This window comes from Hippichthys cyanospilos, chromosome 7 (assembly GCF_059441005.1).
Source record: "Hippichthys cyanospilos isolate Australia breed blue-spotted pipefish chromosome 7, RoL_Hcya_1.0, whole genome shotgun sequence".
In the NCBI taxonomy this organism is placed as follows: domain Eukaryota; kingdom Metazoa; phylum Chordata; class Actinopteri; order Syngnathiformes; family Syngnathidae; genus Hippichthys; species Hippichthys cyanospilos.
The window spans coordinates 16,960,199-16,979,194 of record NC_142375.1 but is presented as its reverse complement, the minus strand read 5'-3'; the positions used below and the strand labels follow the sequence as shown (position 1 = coordinate 16,979,194).

The following is an 18,996-nucleotide window of genomic DNA, read 5'->3' as shown; positions in this document are numbered from 1 at the left end:
ATATGGCCCGCGGTCCGGATCCGTGCGGCAAGCAGGTTTCATCCGGCCTACAAGGTCATTTTGTGAAGCATTAAAAAATGCCTTCCATAATCAATACTCAAAAACTAACATTCTAAAAACATTGTAAAAAATTCTTACGTTATAAAAAAATGTTTCATAACAAAATAACATTCGGTATAAAGTTCTAAACACAACGAGGAGACTCTATGCTAGCCCAAAACAATAGATCAATTCGTCCAGTGACATCAGTGAACACCACCTGTAACTCAAGAGCTGTCAAAATCAAATGATAGTCTGAAGAAAAAGTGGTACCAGTGCTTTCTGACCCCCCCCCCAAAAAAAAAATACAGATACAGTATGATGAAAGTGTCCATCCACCCACCATGCTTTTCCAGGCCTTGAGAAGAAGATCCTCCTCATGCTCCTGCTGTGTCTTTGATTGTTCTCCTTGATGGTCCTGTCCAATCACATTACAGTATTTCACTGATTATAACAAATAGTTCAGAGAAGCCTCAATAGACTTAAACTCACCTCTACCATTCTAGCATCACCCTGATTGGCTTCCTTCCGGGTTGTCATCACTAAAAATATATATATATTTTAAATCCTGCAGCTGATTTTCCCTCCAATTTGAGTTGCCAGAGACCATCAATTGCGAATCGAGTGTAGGCTTCAGTTGTCTGGTTCAGCTCTATGCCCGTACGGAGAGATGCCATCCTGCTGACTCGGACATTTTTACTCTTGGCCAGCCATTCACTGGCCTGCGGATTAGTGGCCACAAACACTATAACACAATGCAATTAGCACAATGACTTCATGCTAAATCGGAGTAATAAGGTTATTATAGTGAATGAAAGAAAATAGCCTAGTGAGCATGTATCATTAACCAAACAAAATGCGAACAAAAAGGCTTAGAAAAAAATATTTAAAATGTAATTAATCCTAATATTTACATTTACAAATTAAACTATAACGATTATCTATAGTAGAAATGTTCTTTGTTTTTCTCTAATCTGCAAGTAATTAATATAAATAAGCTGTCGGGGTTTGTATGATTATTATTTAATGTTTAAAATGACAAACTTGATTGATTGATTTTGTGCAAATATTTGCAAATGTAAAAATGGATGCCTAACACATGTTTCAAAAAAGCCGTGACAGGGGCAACGAAAGCTCAAAGATCACCTCTTTGGAACATTCCACTGACAAACGGGTTACAATTAGTCTACATTTTCAAATAGCAAAAACTTTTTTAAATATCATGGACCCTGTGTACTCCGGGCAAAAAGAGGCAAACAAAAACATCCAGATTGTTACCAGCGCAAAGTTCAAAAGCCAGCATCTGTGATGGTACTGTACTGTATTGAGGTTTTGGAAAAACATGTGCCTCCCTCCATCCAAGCAACACATTTTCAAGGGACACCCTTATTAATTTCAGCAAGGTTAATCCAAGCCATATTTTGCACATATTACAATATCTTATCTGCATAGAAAAAGAGTGCCAATACTAGACTGGCCTGCCTGCAGTCCAGACCTGTTTCTCAATGAGAATGCGTGGTGCGTTATGCGGCGCAAAATCGGAAATCCCAGACTGTTGAGCAACGGAAATTTGCAGGAATGGGAACATGTTTTGCCTTACATAGGTTCAAAAATTGGTTTCCTCAGTTTCCAAACGCTTATTAGGTTTTGTCAGAACAAAAAGTGATGTCCGAAATTCATTGCGATGTATCGCAGGAATCAAATTCAAAACTGGTGAATATTTGCAAATAACAATACATTTTATTGACTTAAACATTAAATATCTTGTAGTATCCAGTTGAATATAGGTTGGAAAAAAATTGAATTTTTTGTTTGTTTTTTACATTCTACACAATGTACCACCTGGATATGGGTGGCATTTAGCAAATGGGTATCTATAATGGGCTATAATTTGGAATTCAGCCTTGACAGTATTAAAAAAAAAAAAAACAGCTCAACACATGTTTTCATTATCATTGCTTTCATGGTTTGAAAAGAAAAGTGTTTGTCTTCTGGGTCGTTGCAAAGAACCATGACTTGCAAATATCAACAGCACGTCTGATGTTTTGAGTCATGACTGAATAGTCGGTAAACAGAGACAAATAAATGACAGATCCCCTCATTTATCATGTGACATCATCAAACGAGTGAGATGAGTGCACATGAGAAATACAGAACTTCTGGCCACCAGTTGCAAGTTGAGATTTCTCAATTTCCCGTCCCTTAGAAGCATTTCTAGCTGGGTCAACCCATTCCAGTCTTTAAGCAGATTTCAGAAATGTGGTTTTGTCTTTCCCATTAAGTTCAAAAACGCAAATGTGGAGGAGGATTTCATAAAATGTTGTGCGTGTGTGTGTGTTTTTTCCAGAAACTAGAGCACTGTGGTCAGCAAGGAAGGCTCACACTGAATCTCATCTAGAGTTCAACTAAACCATGTGGCTGTGAGTCTTCATCAGTGCTATGCTTGCAATTATCTCTGTGTGCATGTGTGTGTGTGTTTTGCCCATCTCACTTTTTCAACACATGCCTCTCCAAGTTGCTGTTGTTATTGTTGTTGCAGCAAAAAATGTGTGAAGAAGAGAAACATTTCTCGGAATCTGCAGCACATAAAATCTGCAACTATTTACTGAAAACGGGCCACAGAAGACACACAATGCCATGTACTTCTGGTTATTAAGCAGGTGCCGCTCACTCTCACATGCAAGTCCCCTCCCATGTACATCCATACACACACACACACACAAATAGCTCGCCTGTAACAATTGTGAAGAGGATCAAGTTATTGCGGCTGAATAAGATCGAATATTAACAGGCTGTAAGACTCCATGTTAAACTGAGTGTGGGCGAGTTATTACAGTACATCAGGTAGGCGTTGCTGTAAAGCAGCGACTTGAGGTGCAGTAAACACTGCATCGATGTCCCGGTTCAATTCCAGCCTTCCTATGTGGAGGTCACCTGGGTCTTCTCCGGGCACTTTGGTTTCCTGCCACATTCCAAAATCGTGCATGGTAGGTATTGGACACTCCAGATTACTCTTAGGTGTGATTGTGAATGTAAATGGTGACCTGTCTCTGTGTGCCCGGCTGATTGGCTGGCAACCAGTCCAGGGTGTCCCGCATTAACTGTTGAAGACAGCTGGGATAGGCACCAGCAAGCCGGCGACCCTAATGAATGGATGGATGGTTGGATTTTGCATTGGTATGACTCAGTAGAGAGTGAATACATCCCAAGCGGTCAAGTAGTCATAACAACCATATTATCATCCGGAGTAATAGTCCTTTTAATATGAATCCATTTAACCCTGAAGTGCTTGGATGAAAGATACAAACAAATGGTACTTAATTCTGCAGAGAATTCCAAAACGATCCATGAGAAAACGGTGGTAATTTACCAATTAAAAGCTTGAACGAATGATTAAAATATTTCCCTCTATTAATCTTGTGAGTGAGGCACTTACACACACACAAAAAGTGGTACCGCCGCTGTATGTTTAATTAACAGGATCGAACCTGCAGCTAAATAAACATGTGACATCCCAAGTCAATGTTTACATCGTTATGCTGATTAAACCTTTTACTTTCGCATGTATTTATTCAGGCGTGTTTGTACGTCCGTGCGCGTGTGTTTGTGCGTGTTAAGGGCACTCCCCGTCTTACACAATTTGAGTTTGGAAGAAGTTCTCCCTGTGCGTGAGGACCTGTCAATCTGGTTCTGCGTGCGTATGTTACTGTCACACCGGACACACAGTACAGCTTGCTTAACAAGGTCACTTTATCGTTTTGACTGAACGAATCCATGACTTCCAGCGGTTAAATTATCAAGAGACTCCAGCAGACTGATTATACTTTTAATCATTGTTGCAACTGCAACATTTCCTTCCTTAAATTATCATTTGTGTTTGCCCCGGTGCCATCATCTGTCATATTTAGCAGCACCGGTTATGGATTCATCCTCATGTTGAATTTGGTTATATAATTATATACTCAGTTATATTTAACAAGAATATTCTCTTCTCATTTAAAAATCAAATTACACACCACTCTGCGCCTAATGGAGCTTTACTTTTTGGCTAGGCTAAGCTGAGGTTGGAGGAGAGGAGTCTTTGAAAATTTCACCGCGGGCTTTTTATGTGCAGATGAGGCAAATGTTTCTTTTTTTTTCCTCTCAATTGGAAGACAAAACTGAAAACAAACAACTTAAAATATATTTATAGTGAATTTCTAGTTGCATTTTATTCAACAACTAGAGAAGCTAGATCGTGTAACATCATCTGTTTTATTTCTGGCTCGTCTGCTGGAAACTTGCTTTACTAATTACAATGCAATTCTGTATAAAACTGAACAAAATAAACGCGTACGATGTTGTGCAAAGGAGTTACTATATCACCATTTCAGCAATGAGTTGCTTCATGTTCCAATTAATTTGCTTTCAATTTGAAAACTGAAGCACATTCTTCCTGTCAATACAGTATAAATAATTAAATCAGATTTGCTGTTAAATCTCACATAACCCCATATAAGAACCACCATCTTAGGCAGTGAAACTGTTAGTTTCGGGGTAATTAAAAATAATGACACAAAAACACACACAAATAAGCCATTCATAAAATACACGTGATATTTATTTACTAACTTTTGTCAGACACTGAATAATTTCAGTTTCATACTACCTGAAATGACCAGCTGTTTCCAAACGGTTGTTTTTCTGTAGCTTGATTGAAATATTTGTGTGGTTTGTTTGGCCGGGATAGCAGCAAAACATGTTTTTTTTCTCATTTGCAAAACGTGGAGACAACTTGGACACACAGCAAGTTATTATCCAACTTGGGCATGCAATTTACACAGAGGCCAAGGTGGGGCACAGTAAATGTAGGAGGGATCCTTGCCACAGTTATAATGTGTGGTTTTTAAATTGCCTCTCAATTCAATGACGTGGTATTAAAGGGAACCCTTTGACATTCAGGCCAATAAAAAAAGTATATGTATATTTATAATAAATTTGGACACCAGATGAAACATTTTTAATTATACAGCACGGAGCAAAATACTAATATGACTGAACTACACTGTATAAAGATCATAAATATTTACCATGAGTGAACACTTCAAAGCTGTGCGATTTGTTAGCCACATCACTTGCTTCCAACGAGAGTCAATTAAAAAATGGCACCAACTCACGCCTTGACAATTAGATTACTCTTGATATTGTTAATTTAGTGAAACCCATGCCCTGCTTAAGAAAAGTTAGTACTTCACGGTTTTGAACAACATTTCATTCAAATTAAACATTTCCATCACTAGTAGGAGTGTCAAATTAACAGATTCATTCTGATTATTTAACTAGACATAGTTTTTTTAATATTATTTTTAATCTCAATTTTAAAAAAAAAATGTTTGCTTTCTGTATGCCGATCAGATCCGTTTTTTGCATTGTTGGGGGTCGGAAAACAAAGATCGATCAACCCTTTAAAGGGACAGTGTGGAAGATTTAGAGCGTATTTCATTAAAAAGAATGAATTAAACGATTGGAAATTTCAACAACTTGCAAATGAATGTGTTCTTGATGACCAACAGCATGTTTTAAATATAATCATAGGTTTAGTTATCATTGAATTATATTACATGAGGTGTGGCACTTCTCAGGAGGCGGCCATGTTTGTTATAGCTACGGACAATGGTAAATGCAGCACCTGCAGCACCTCCTGCTATTCGTAATGAAAAATGGTCTAAACCTTACACACTATCCCTTTAAATGAACATTCTTTGGCTGTCATTGTGCTAGGCATAAACTGATAGGCTCCTGTTGCAGGTGGAAGGGCACGTTCCAGAACAGAAGGAAGACGTGAAAATGGAAGCGCACATGAACGTTGTCAAGCCAATGAAAATAAATGAACAAATAAATTAAACGCCCCAACGGCACTTTTACTGGAAGGATACAAATTCTTTGTAAGAAGAACTTTGCTTGCCACAGAGGAAGCTCAAATTTAGCTTACCGCATACAGTAAATGCAAAACAACCGGCTGGCAACTGCAGCCACAGTTAACACTTGCAACAAAGGCGCTAATGCAACGAGCCATAGCAAAGCTCTTTGTCAAACTAAACCCGAAAAGATCCCGCATTTGTGCAAGTCTTCCGTGGACAGGATGACCAATGTTTTATTTTGATTTTATTTTCTAAATATTTAGCGAATGAAACAAGAAAACATCCCCTTTCCTTTTGATGGTTGAAACTAAAGGTTGCAGCAAGCACTTGAGATACACACTGCGTGTTCGTGCGTGCGTGTGCGTGTGTGTGTGTGTGTGTCGGAGGAGGTGGGGGCGGGGTTGACTAGTTAAGAGCTGACTCCCGGCCACAATCTCTCATCCCATTATTCTTACTTTCTTTTCTTGCCTGTTTCCATGTCACTGGGGGGCTCCCTGATGGAGACTGACAGTAGCGTCTGTCCTGCATCCTCCGGCCCTTTGCCCCGCCTCCATCCCCCCTACCCCCTTTATGTTTCCTTCACTCTGCCCCTTCGCTCTTGCCCATTCAGCACTGACCTGGGTGACCTTCCAAAGCCGGTTGCCAGCTTGGCTCTGAGCTTCTTAAGGAGGCAAAATGTGTGGATGGCTGTCAAAAGCACATCTGGGATGAGATCGAGCATCCACCCATGACTGATTAATCTCTGGTGGACGGTTGTTCTTCTTGACACAATGGACAGACAAATGATCAAGGCGATATACACAATCAGTCCCTGGCAATGTAGTAACTTACAGTATGGTGTGAGTTTGCCATTTTTTAGTACTGTTAGAATGCCCAATGTGTATACTGTTGAAAAGTTATTCTTAAATGGGGGAAACACATACCCCGGGGGTACACGAACAGTTCCTTTTTCTTTTCAAATTGAAAGCACATTGATTGGAACATTAAGCAACTTATAATTTGTGTTATTGTGACTTTTTTGCAAAGTGTCAATGGTGTTCAGGTTTATATGGATGCATATTTTCATCAGTGGCACAATTTACCATAAGACTTTTAGCATGGTAGAAGACAGGCATGAAAGGCCCACATGGCACAGTATTTGGAAAGCAATATTTGGAAACAAAAATATGACCCACTGGGAATCTTTGCCTGTTTCACAGTTGAATTCAATTCAGATTTTTGGGTCAGAATACATTACATTCCATTTATTAAGTTTTGAATTGTAAAGAAGATCCCTTCATCCATAAAGTTGTGGTCCCAACTGCTATTCTATTCTGCATTATTCATTCACAAAATAAACACGAGAATGGAAGACGGAAGTCTAGTTATTTGATTAGGTATAGTAACTAGACGGTCCTTTCATTTTTAAATGAGTAAAATATCAAAGTAATTTCAAAGTTGTTAGTGATCGATGTCAACTTTTAAGGGCGTGTGAATACACCAAATAGTTAGCGGCAAGCGCTAATCTCTGAGATTTATGCCATATCGTTCAGTGACGCTATAATTGACCAAGGGTTTCGTAGCATCCTTAAACAGCGACTGAATATCATTTTTCAAAGGTGTTGCTTGATGTTGGTAGAAGTGATGTGTCACCGACTTCAAAATAAAAGCATTCCTTGGCCCTAACATTGACTTTCATGTAATATCTGGTGTGTTTATTTTGAAGTTCAACTTTCCAGCATGCTGTGGACATCTGGCGTGATGTTGTCTCTTCCTTATTGTATGGTGCGGTTAAACGAAAGCTGACAGGAAGTGAATTTGTTTTATTATTATTTTTTGTTTATAAAATAGATTGTAGGCCAATTTATATCAGTTCAGAATCAGAGTAAATGAGAGTCTTGAATTTTGTGAATTGATTTTCTAGCTTCTCTGCGCCCATTCATCTGCATGAAGCTTTCCAGCCTGTCTCAATACTGTGAAAGTGAAAACTTGAAAATATTCAAATGAATGTGTCATAGAGGAACAATTTACTATGGCGACACTTGCACAGGTTAGAAAGATTGGCACATTTTGATAGCTTTTGTAAATTGAGGCGTGTCACGTTACGTGAAAGACGCACACGCGCGCATATTCCGCATGTACTCCTTCCCACTTCCTGTTGCACAATTCCACAACTGATATAAAGGGCGAACTTGTTGAACTTGATGAAAAGTGGCAGGCAATGACGCCCGGAGATGAACAGAGTGGAAGACTTGGGTCAGTAATGATGAAGAAAACTTTGTAAAGTAGCCGATGAGAGAGGAGAAAGTGGAGGATGTGATGTTTTGGCTGGGACATGTATTATTCATGCTGTCAGTGGAGACATGGCTGAAGTCACGGGAGTGTAAGTAATGGCGTGTGTCACGTAAATCAGTGGCGATGATGACCTCATTTTACTGCAACTCCCACCGCCCACATGCTCTAAGGAGCTCCAGCTGCACGTGGCTGAACACTCCCACACACACACACACACACACACACACAAACATACTGTATAAGCTTTGTGCGAACTCACAATAAAACAATAAAATCATAGTGATAAATCCTATCATCAGCAACTGAGTAATATAGTATATAAAAGATACAGATAACTGCACAATAGCAGCGCAATATCCAATTGTTGTTTCAATAAAAATAAGATGTAATGGCTTTTTTGGTTTTTTTTTTGAGGGGGGGGGCATTGATAGTTAAAGGGGGCGGTTTTGACGTCCAGGTAGGTTTTCCCAAGTAGTCTGATTTTCTCCCACATTACGAGAACATTATGTAACTTAAGAAACTAAATTGTCTATGGGTGTAAATTTTGATTGTTTAAATTGCAACCAGTGATTGTGGTGTAAACCGCCTCTCGCCCAAATTCAGATAGTGAGGACCAACGGTATTGAGGATGGATGGATGAATGGATGTTGGAAAGGACAGATGGACGGACAGATAGATGGTCATTTATAAACTCACTCAAATGCCCCCACCACCCCATTTGCCTTGCCGACCATAAATAAGATGATTATCGATCAAAATTCTATAAGTATACCTAACCCTGTATCTTTTTTAACATTAACAAAAAAAAAGCAATATAAATAAACTTTTAACAACTGTTAATTATGTTTTACAGTGTTTATATGGGTTAAAGCTTAATCTAAAACAGAAAAAAAATGGAAATTGTTATTTTATTGCAATTATGCTTCACATGACACAAACAAACCGTTAATTATGTTTTACAGCGTTTACACAGGTTACAGCTTAGTCTAAAACAGAAAAATAACCAAGTGCTTCAAAGTGCATGAACTAAAAAGATAAAAAAAATCCTATTTTATTGCAATTACACTTTATATGACAAAAACAAAGCCTTTTCCTTGGGGTCATCCCCTGGCATCACCAGGCCTCCCTGGGGGGGTCCGGTCCACAATTTGAGAAGCACCGCTGAAAGGTCTACGTACTTAAAAGTCACCTCAATATAGCACAATGTACTTCACATAATTGAAAGTGCTTCTTTCAAAAGCAGCTTCAATAAAAGAACAGGAATTTAAAAACAAAATGAAGAAACAAAACGTACCTTACTGCACGTATTAAAAGAATATATATTGCAAGAACAACATTTTTGAAAACATGATTTATAAATGTATTGTTCGTAAATGTAAGTGATGTCATTTTCATTCGTCACCATAATAACTGTATGTGAAAACTAATCTAATTATAAAATTAATTACGACAGACAAAAAAAATAACTCTTTTAAAGCTGAAATTGTCCAAATAACTTTTGTATCCCAACCCTTGTGCAGGTTTATGTCCAAATCTCGGACACAATCTTTTACATTCTACTCGCATTATTTTAGCCAAGCGATGCCACATTCTTGGAAATGTGATAAGCAAATGTGATAACTTTGTGGGTGAAATTTCAGCAACACAGTTTTGTTTTCAGCGTTTCCCCTTTGATATAACACGTCCAAGTCCAAGAATTTGAAGGCAATACCGCATGAAGATGTTAAAAATCATTGCATGCATTCACAACTCTATGGAACAATGAAATAAGCCTCTTTCTTTCAGATTCGTAAGTCTTTGAAGGTCAATGTCCGTTTTCCCGACTGTTTGATTTTAGCGTTCACGTGTTCGACTCATCTGCCACCCCAGGTCAGTGTTTCTATGGTAGCATCAGGTTTTGTGGAAATATGACATCACTTTTTCTCCCGCAAACTGAGACTTGATTGTGGGGTGTGTGTCAAATCTTGATCAAACTGAAATGTTTGACACTTCCCTCTAAACTGTAAACAGTTAAACAGAAGCATTACTGTATTTATTGCCGTGTCTGACGGGCACAGTGCATGCTGTGTCCATCTGCCGTTGTCTAGTATTCATGCAGGTGTTGAGGCTGGCAGCGGCCACACCTGGCTGGAACCGCAGACAACAGCAACACAGACTAAAGGAAACAGACAGACACATGAGTGTGCATCACACGCCCACGTGTATCAGATAAGCACCTTTGCCACTGTCAAAACTGCAATGCACGCAGTGTAGAAAGACAGACAGATGTTTTTCGTCTTTCCCAAACACCTCAAAGTCATGAGCTCCGTTCTCCCGTGGCCTCATCCACGCTCGTAGCTCCGTTCAGATTTGTTCCCAATTCCAGCAGCCTCTAAACACATTTCCCTGTGTTCAGTTGGCAAGATGACAAACATTACTCCACTATAGAAATATGCTTCCAAATTTCTGAGACGCTGCGGGACAGGTTCTCTCCCGACCCTTCGCCCCGGGCTAGCATGAAGCCAAGGAAGCGTGTCAGTTCCCCAAACCATCATTTTGTGCCTCAACTCATGGCGTTTCTTGTCTTGTCTTGCTGCCTTATTTTGCTGCTCAGGAACCTTGAAAGGTGATCTCATCGGTGCCTCGCGGCTCAGCCCCGACTCCCAAAACAACATTGTATTTATCGGACCAAAATAGGTACTTCAGTCTGGAAAAACCCAGCACGGAAAAAACAGAAATACGGCCGAAGTTTCCAAGGAAGCCAGTCTGGACCTAAGAGGGCGTTTGCAATTCAATTAGCGAATATGTAGCTGGACTGCAACATAATGTTCTCATTAATTACCAATAACCTGTCAACATGGAGCTGTGATAAAACTTTTTTTTTAATCAATAAATAACACCCCCCCCCCCCCCCCCCCCCCCCATAAGTACTTGTTTTCAGGAGAATGTGGTTAGAGACTTAAAAATATATAATTACTGTTTTAATTAGTGCTGTTAGAAATTTTTGATATTAATCAATTCGTGTCTGTGTTAAATTTATCTAATTAATCCCATTTATATATCATGTATTGTTGTAGATGATCAAATGACGCTATACAACAATAAAACGGTGGTTTCGCTCATTTATTTTCAACAAATGTTGTAACCATTTACCTTCTGCTCTTCTTGAGACTAGTCCCAAGTGCTAACTGCTACCTTTGGTTTCAACCATTGGGATGAATGGTGTTGTTTTCTTTTGTCTATTGCCAACTAGTTGAAAAAAAAAAAAAAACGTTACAAAATTAACAATGTCCATCCTGTTTATCACAGAATTGATCCATCACAGGTTGGAAATGAAAACACATTCCGTAAAAATCGGATTCATTGATCAATCAGCAACAGAGAAACAAATTAATCAATTATTATAATTGTTATTTGCTGTCTTAGCTCAAATTAAGGCTTCATCTGAAATGTATGTCTTATTTACATTCAGATTCATCGGTTGTGCACTCTCTTGGCTAATATTTCTTGTTGAAAGACAATGATAAAGCCTGAGAGTTCCACTGAGGAGGAAATTCCATTACAACATCATCTTTGAAGCCCCCTGTGGTTACGAACGTTCTTATTTTCTCAATGTCAGTAGGCCACTGTAGCTCAGCTTCATCCATCTAGACTTCTGCTAGACCACTTGTCCTCATAAGTGTCCCTGTTGAGCTGGAACCAATCCCAGCTGACTTTGGGAAAAGGGCGGGGTACACCTTGGTTTGGTCACCGGCCAATCGCAGGGCCACAAAAAAATCATTCGTCGCATTTACACCCATGGACGATTGAGTGTTCAACTACATTAATAACCTCATTCTTTTTTGTTTTCACATGTTGTTGGTATTTGTCCATTTTTTGGACTTTTATCATCTTTGGTGGACTCAGCAATATGGAAATATATGATGCCCCTGATCATTGTGAATAATGAAATAAAAAAGCATTCTTTAAAAAACAAAACAAAGCACCCACGGGTTAAAATGTCACTCCCTGAATCCTTGTGTTGGGGTCCTGTTGCCTGGCAACCCATTCAAACATTAGTAAATCCCAGCCCCCGGCCAATATACAGTATGATCAAAAACATTATCCCTCTCCAGAACATGTATCTTGACACATTTTCGGGCTAGCACGGATTAAATTAATGAGATGTTAATTTCGTGTGAGCCTTGCTGGTGGGCACGTTTTGACATTTGTGCTTGTGGTAACGAGGTTAGAGAATTAATGTACTAATTATCTTCTATACTTCATCCATGTGAAGCAACCGAAGTAGAACATTTCCACCAACTAAACCATACGCAGTTATTGTCTCGTTCAAATTGCAGTTTCAGACTCACACATGTTCGAGTGCTCCTTTCAACCTCCCTGTGGCTCATTTAGTCTAGCAGACTTGAGGACAGACTTCAGACGCACGAAAACTAACATTCACACAGACGGACAAACATTAACCCGCTGTCTGACCTTCCTCTGCTCCACCTAAGGAGGACGAGAAGGAGAAGGAGACGGAGGAGGAGGAGGAGGAGGGGAGTTCTGAAAAAACAGAAGAATTGGAAACACATTCCATTTCCCGTAAAGCTGGGAGAAGGAGCGGTGAGTCACCGGGGGCAGTTTGAAACGAGCTCTTTTGCGTCGCAGACGCTCCGTCTTTGAAAGTGTCCACTCGTTGCTTTTAGTCCTTAAGGGATTAGTAAAATACTGCTGATGTTGTCACTCCTCCACCATCAAACGTCCATCATTCGCCTAAATTCTAAATAAGCAACCGTCTGAAATTCGGCACTGTTTATATTTGTCCCATTGAACAGGTTAATCGTTTGTTATTGCGATTTCAAAATCACATAAACAAAACTCTCCTACTTGAGAATGACACATAGTGTAATGTAATCAAAATCTTTCACAACAGATCCGCATCAAGGAGTCAAACTGTAAAACGTTTTGGGATAATACTCGCCTGTCTGCCTCTTTACAGCAGTCCAGACAGACCCCCCAAAAAGCAGGCAAACCCACGAAAATGATGCTGGTTTTCCGTCTAGTTCCGACGCGGCATCCTGAGTCACAGGCGGCGCTCCAAATCACTTTCATGCTGACAATTTAATTGACTTCACCCAAGGAGCAAAGGCCGGAATACGTGCTCTTGTCCAGACTTAAAACTAATTCCGGGACTCTCATTGGAATACAGGTGGGCCATGCAACAATTACATGAATCTGTTTGAGGTGCATCTTCTTGCGGCTGTCAAGTTACCCACTTATTAACTGTTCCCTAATACCCTTTTAACATAATAATCTGCTGATACAGTGGCCTTCATTTTAAAATCCACCTGAGAGGCATCCAATTCATTTCCACTAATATGTCCCTTTTGTCTCAGCAAGACAACAAAGGTAATTGCGTCTCACACACAAACACGAGACATTGTGTGGGGTAGCTCGAATGATTAAAAAATATAGAGCATTAAACAAAGGAATAGGCAGGGTTTTAGGACGACATTTCCAAAAAACTGTATTTTGTTCGTCTAATTATCAGTTATTGGACGAAACATTCCAATAAACAGTTAAATACATACAACTTGAATAACACTGTGGTAATGCTTTTGTCGATTTTATATTGAAAATAAAGCAAATGTTTTGTAGATAACCAACAATTCTTTCTTATGAGGTGGAGTATCAAAACACTCCATCCATCCGCTCCTGGTCTGGTCCTTTTGTCAAAATTTAGAGCCCTTTTCCGCCCTCAAGTCAAAACGTGAGCTAGGCACAGCTTAATATTCAATTTTTTTTTTTTTAGAACACATTTTTTAGACCAGTTTGAACAGGCTGAACACTACACAAATTTCAATGACAATTCTTGAGCAACATTTTGACCACTTTTGAAAGACCTAAAGTGTTAAAGGACTATTTTTTTGGACTACATTTGGACCACCAGGCTAGGCTAGAACAGAAAAAAGTTGGTTTTCAAATACTATTTTTGGCCAAAATTTGGACCATGTAGGACAGGGTAAACATAACTAAATTAACATCTATGTTTGGACTAAATTTGGACCATATTGGATGGCCTATAACACAACCCAATTTTCAACGACATGACCACTTTAAGGACTAATTCAAGAGGGACAGACTGTATTTTGCCCAAAATCCAACATTCAGAAGACTTCTGTTCCTGTGTAGGTTTTTAATAAAAAACATCTCATCATTCCATTCTGATCCATCGTGCCCACGGCCTCATGTCTAATTTAACATTTTCTCATCTGAAGTCAGTTTTTGATAGGCAGAGAATGACTATTTGACACCAAGAAAAATAATAAAAATTGAATGTTCCTCAATGAGCTGCAAAATTGAATTCTGTCATATACAACCTCTTTATTGTCATATTGTGGGGCGACTCATGCAGATGCATTTAACGTGGGAAGCACCCTCTCGGGAGGTCAAACAACCCCCCAAAATTTCTCTCTCAGCAAACATATTCGCATAAATTAATTTGCATTGCCCTAGTGTGTACCAGAGGCGCAACAGTGAGTCAAGTTGAGTCACACACACACACACACGCACACGCGCGCACACAGTCAACAGAATGCCAAAATGGTTATATCCTTCATTGAGCTGGGAAAAATTTCACAGACATATTTGGTCTCACAGATGGTTCAAATTAACAGATTAATTGCAATCAATTTATTACAGACATTGGTAAAGTGTGTGTGTTTGAAATCACATTCATCTCATTTCCCTGGTGTGGACACCGATTGTCTTTCATTGTGTTTGGGATGACCTGAAATCCTCCTGTTGTGGGTGGGGGTGGGGTGCAAGTTCAGTAGCAAAAGGCAGACATGAAAATGGAAGAGAATGTGAGATATGCTGGTCCTACAAATGGTAAATATAACTTGAGAACACGCCATGAGGATGACCTTTGATAAAGATAGCGCCATTTGCATTCTTGGGAAGAAGGAGCTTGCTTACCACAGAAGCAGCTTATTTTGGGCTACCTCATAAATACGAAGCACCCAGGTATAACTGCAGCCGAGCAAACAAAGACACTAATGTGGCAAGCCATAGCAAAGCTTTTGCCAAACTATACTCGAAAACTGCCAAACATTTAGAGAGATTGCAACATAATGCATGGACAATATATAATTTAAAGTTAATTTCTAATTATTTGATGATTAACAAAACAGCACCATTTCTCCTGATGGCTGAAACCAAAAGTTGCAGCCCAATGTTTAGGACTTGTTTCAAATACAGCAGAATGGTTACAAGTGCACCTTTTAAAAAGGAAAAAAAATGCTTGAGGTCATATTTATTTTTGATCTGCCAAAATAGCACATTGTATCCAAGTTTAAAAAAAAAAACAGTTAAGGGCGATTAGATCCATTAATCACACATCTCTGAGATGGCAACCAGTTCAGGGTGTACACTACCTACTGGGATATGCTCCAGCATGCCTGCAACTATTGTGTATATAAACTGTCAGGATAATTGATGGATGGAGGAATTACGGATCTTAATTCATTGATCTCTCAAATATTTAATCGGCTTTAAAACACCAAATAACGGAGTCTCTACAAACGGCGTGGCAAAATCTACCGTAATCTTTTTTCAAATTCTGCATGGATCTCATTTTGGCAAGGAGCTAATGCACACGGACTGATCATGATTCAGTTGTGACTGTTTGTGAGCACATTCAAACCAAAAAATAAAATAAAACTTGCTTCTAGAGTTTTGTTGTCATAACGTCCAGCGTGGATGCTCGGGAGAGACACGGAGAGCACATTTTGGCAGCTTTTCACCCTCCCCACATCTACAATCATAAATCAGAGACAAAATGATGTCATTTCTCCCTGCCTGTGGAAATAACTACACGACATAGCTCATGTGTGGGGTTTACCAACAATATGTCACGAATGAAGAAACTCTGGAAGCAAATGTGCACTTTTTTGAAACCTTCAAGCATCTGATAAATAGGAGCAGTCAATCTGCTCGTTTGATACAGGCAAAGGCTCATATTTTCCACATAAACACAATGGAAAGAGGACAGATGGGTGTATGTTGTAACAGAGTGGGGCGCTGAACGAGGGGAGATCACTGGCATGCTGTCTGCGAACAAATATATGCGTCAGTGTCACTTCATCTATTCCAAGATCCGCAAATGCGCGCTCCCTTTCCACATACATTCACACTGCAGTATAACATTTCGATAGGCTGCTTCAGAAGTGGCGGTGTGTGTGTCTCATCTCAAGTTATGTGGTGAATTAGAAAATTAATTGATTTACGCATACTGACAAATTGTCACGTTTTTTGGTGACGTGATCTATTCCGCACATGCGATATTTTGGCAGTACTGTGGACGTCCCTGCCTTCCGTTTTTTTCATCCTACGATGAAGACCGCGCTGGTTTTTTCCCCCTCTTTACGTCATTTTTCTCACCTTCTCAAACACGGATGTCAGTGTGCGTGACTACGAGGCACTTCGTGCTCATATGTCTATACACGTGTCACTGATTATCTCACTGCAATGCTGATCCGCTATTGGTCGGCGCCACGACTCCCTAAGATGCTGGTCTACTATTGGTCGGCGGAAATTTTTATACAGTATATATATATATATATATATATATATATATATATATATATATATATATATATATATATATATATATATATATATATATATATGTCATTAAATGTCATTAAATGTCATTAAATTGTATGTCACAATCCCACCCGCTAAATGGATTAATCTCGTAAACAGGGGGCCCACTGTAATTGACTATATTGTGATTGTTGCACTCATGTGGAGAGATTTGCGTCGAAATTGCAAGTGTTTTCAGATCCACAAATATTTCCCTTTTTTTTAATGGTTTTGGTAAATGTTAACAAATGTCTTCGCTATTCACGTTTTTCAGATTCACAATTATATCCGCAATTTTCAGCCGTGTTTGTTAATGTTGTGTACTTACTTATTTACCATGACTTATATTTCTACACACCCCAAGTTTCTATTTACTAAAAATGCATAATTTTTGTCAATAAAATGCTCATAAATATAAAAAATACACATTTTTGCCTTTTTCTTCCTCAATTTCTAAATTTTTGGACCAATACAAACCTTAAACCTACCGATTCAAAATGTTCCCATTTCCCCAAAATTCTAAATTGTGATCATTTAGACACACTATAATTTGTTTTAAAGGATTTTGCCGTGTAATTCCATATTTCTTTCATTTGAATTTCATATTTCAACTTGTTTAGTTTATTTCCGGTCATTGTACATCACACCATAACATCAATTTTATTCCAAATGATCTCACATTTTTCATTCAGCCTTTTAGCCAATGCAATTTCTTTAGGAATTGCATTTTCTAGTTTTCAGTGTGTTGCTTCTTTCAATTGCAAACAATGTCAATTTTAGGTGTATTTTTTGCTCACTAAGACGAAAGATCAAGTATCCTCTCACGCACGCACACGTTCATACATTACATTACTTATTGGTGGCAGGAAACGGTGTGTTTCCTGCAGTGTGTAGTACAGGATGTGAGGTTAGTGACTTGTCGTGGTTCAGCATGTCATGAATGAGAGCTTATTTTCGAAGCACTACAATCGTAGTATCCATTTAGCACATGTGAGGCTTCACTCCTGCATGAATTGACAGTTGGGGTCATGGATATGGGAAAATAATAAGAGCATTTTTGGGGCCCTTAGTTAACAGTTTCTTTGGTACAACACATGGTCTGACGTCTGTTGCTTGTTTTTATTTCTTTGCTTCTTTTACATTGATTATTACCGCAGAGGGGACTTTTGTCAATTTTTCGCATTATATCATAAGCATGGGATAACTACAGAAAATGATTTGTATGGAGAGGTGTCAAGACCCAAACCCGGGTCACAAGGGGTAACCAAAAGCACCGGATTGTGTATGGTAGACGAAGGCCAAAGGTGATTTTGTCATTCTTCGTTTATTCTTCCTATCCTACCATACATTATAAAAATATATTTGTTAGGTTTTTAGTCAGGTTTTCACTTTCAGTTTTTTTCACTTTTTTAATAGAACTTTGATCAGTCCCGCCCACAGCTTGTACTTATTGTTTTTTTATTATTCCCCCCTGTCCATTTGACTTTGACACCCCTGCTCTAAATTGTCCTTAGGTGTGTTTGTGAGTGTGACTGTTTGTTTGTCTTTGTGCGCCCTATGATTGGTTGGCATCCCGCCTACTGCCCAAAGACAACTCGCAAATATACTTTGGGGTCTTTTACACTGTCTTTATTTTGGAAAACACTGTCTTTATTTTGGAAAACACTTTTGTGCAGCCAAAGCAAACAAAAAATAATCTCAAAGTGTCACGTATTAGAATTTAGGAACAAATTTAATTTTGACTGCAATATAGGTCAGGATGTCTTGTTATTTTACCCATGGATCGATGTTATTTAAAGGTGCTGTAACATGAAAAGTAAACTTTTTGGCGTTTGTTCCAATGATGATTTCTCATCCTAAACACTCCCAAAGAATTATTTTCCTATTTTCATTCTGCGCTCTCTCCCCACCCGTGCAGATGAAAATGGCTTGAAGTCCGCTTATGACAGCAGGAGCAAGACAGGACCGGTTCGCAACCCCCTGGACTGCCCGTGCAAGAGAAAATACAGGTCGACCTAATCCACATCGTTTAGTTTCATTTTGGTTCCGGAGCTGAGGAATTTTGCACCGAGTCAACCAAGTAAACAGCAACATTTCATTTATTAGCTATAATGTTTTACTGTAGAAAATGCTGAAACGGCCAAAATTTGTTTAGGAGCACACAGCCGTACGATCA

General features: G+C 39.0%; 1 protein-coding gene across 1 annotated transcript in view; it reads right to left on the bottom strand.

The window, feature by feature from the left end:
* LOC148421338 (uncharacterized) overlaps positions 1-18,996 on the bottom strand; it is a 35,290-nt gene that overhangs the window by 1,311 nt on the left and 14,983 nt on the right. Inside the window, exons 3-5 of the mRNA XM_088419601.1 lie at positions 647-784; positions 532-581; positions 383-457 (exon numbers count right to left, since the gene is read on the bottom strand). Of these exons, the coding sequence (XP_088275727.1) occupies positions 383-457; positions 532-581; positions 647-784 (263 nt within the window). The remainder of the gene's footprint in view (positions 1-382; positions 458-531; positions 582-646; positions 785-18,996) is intronic.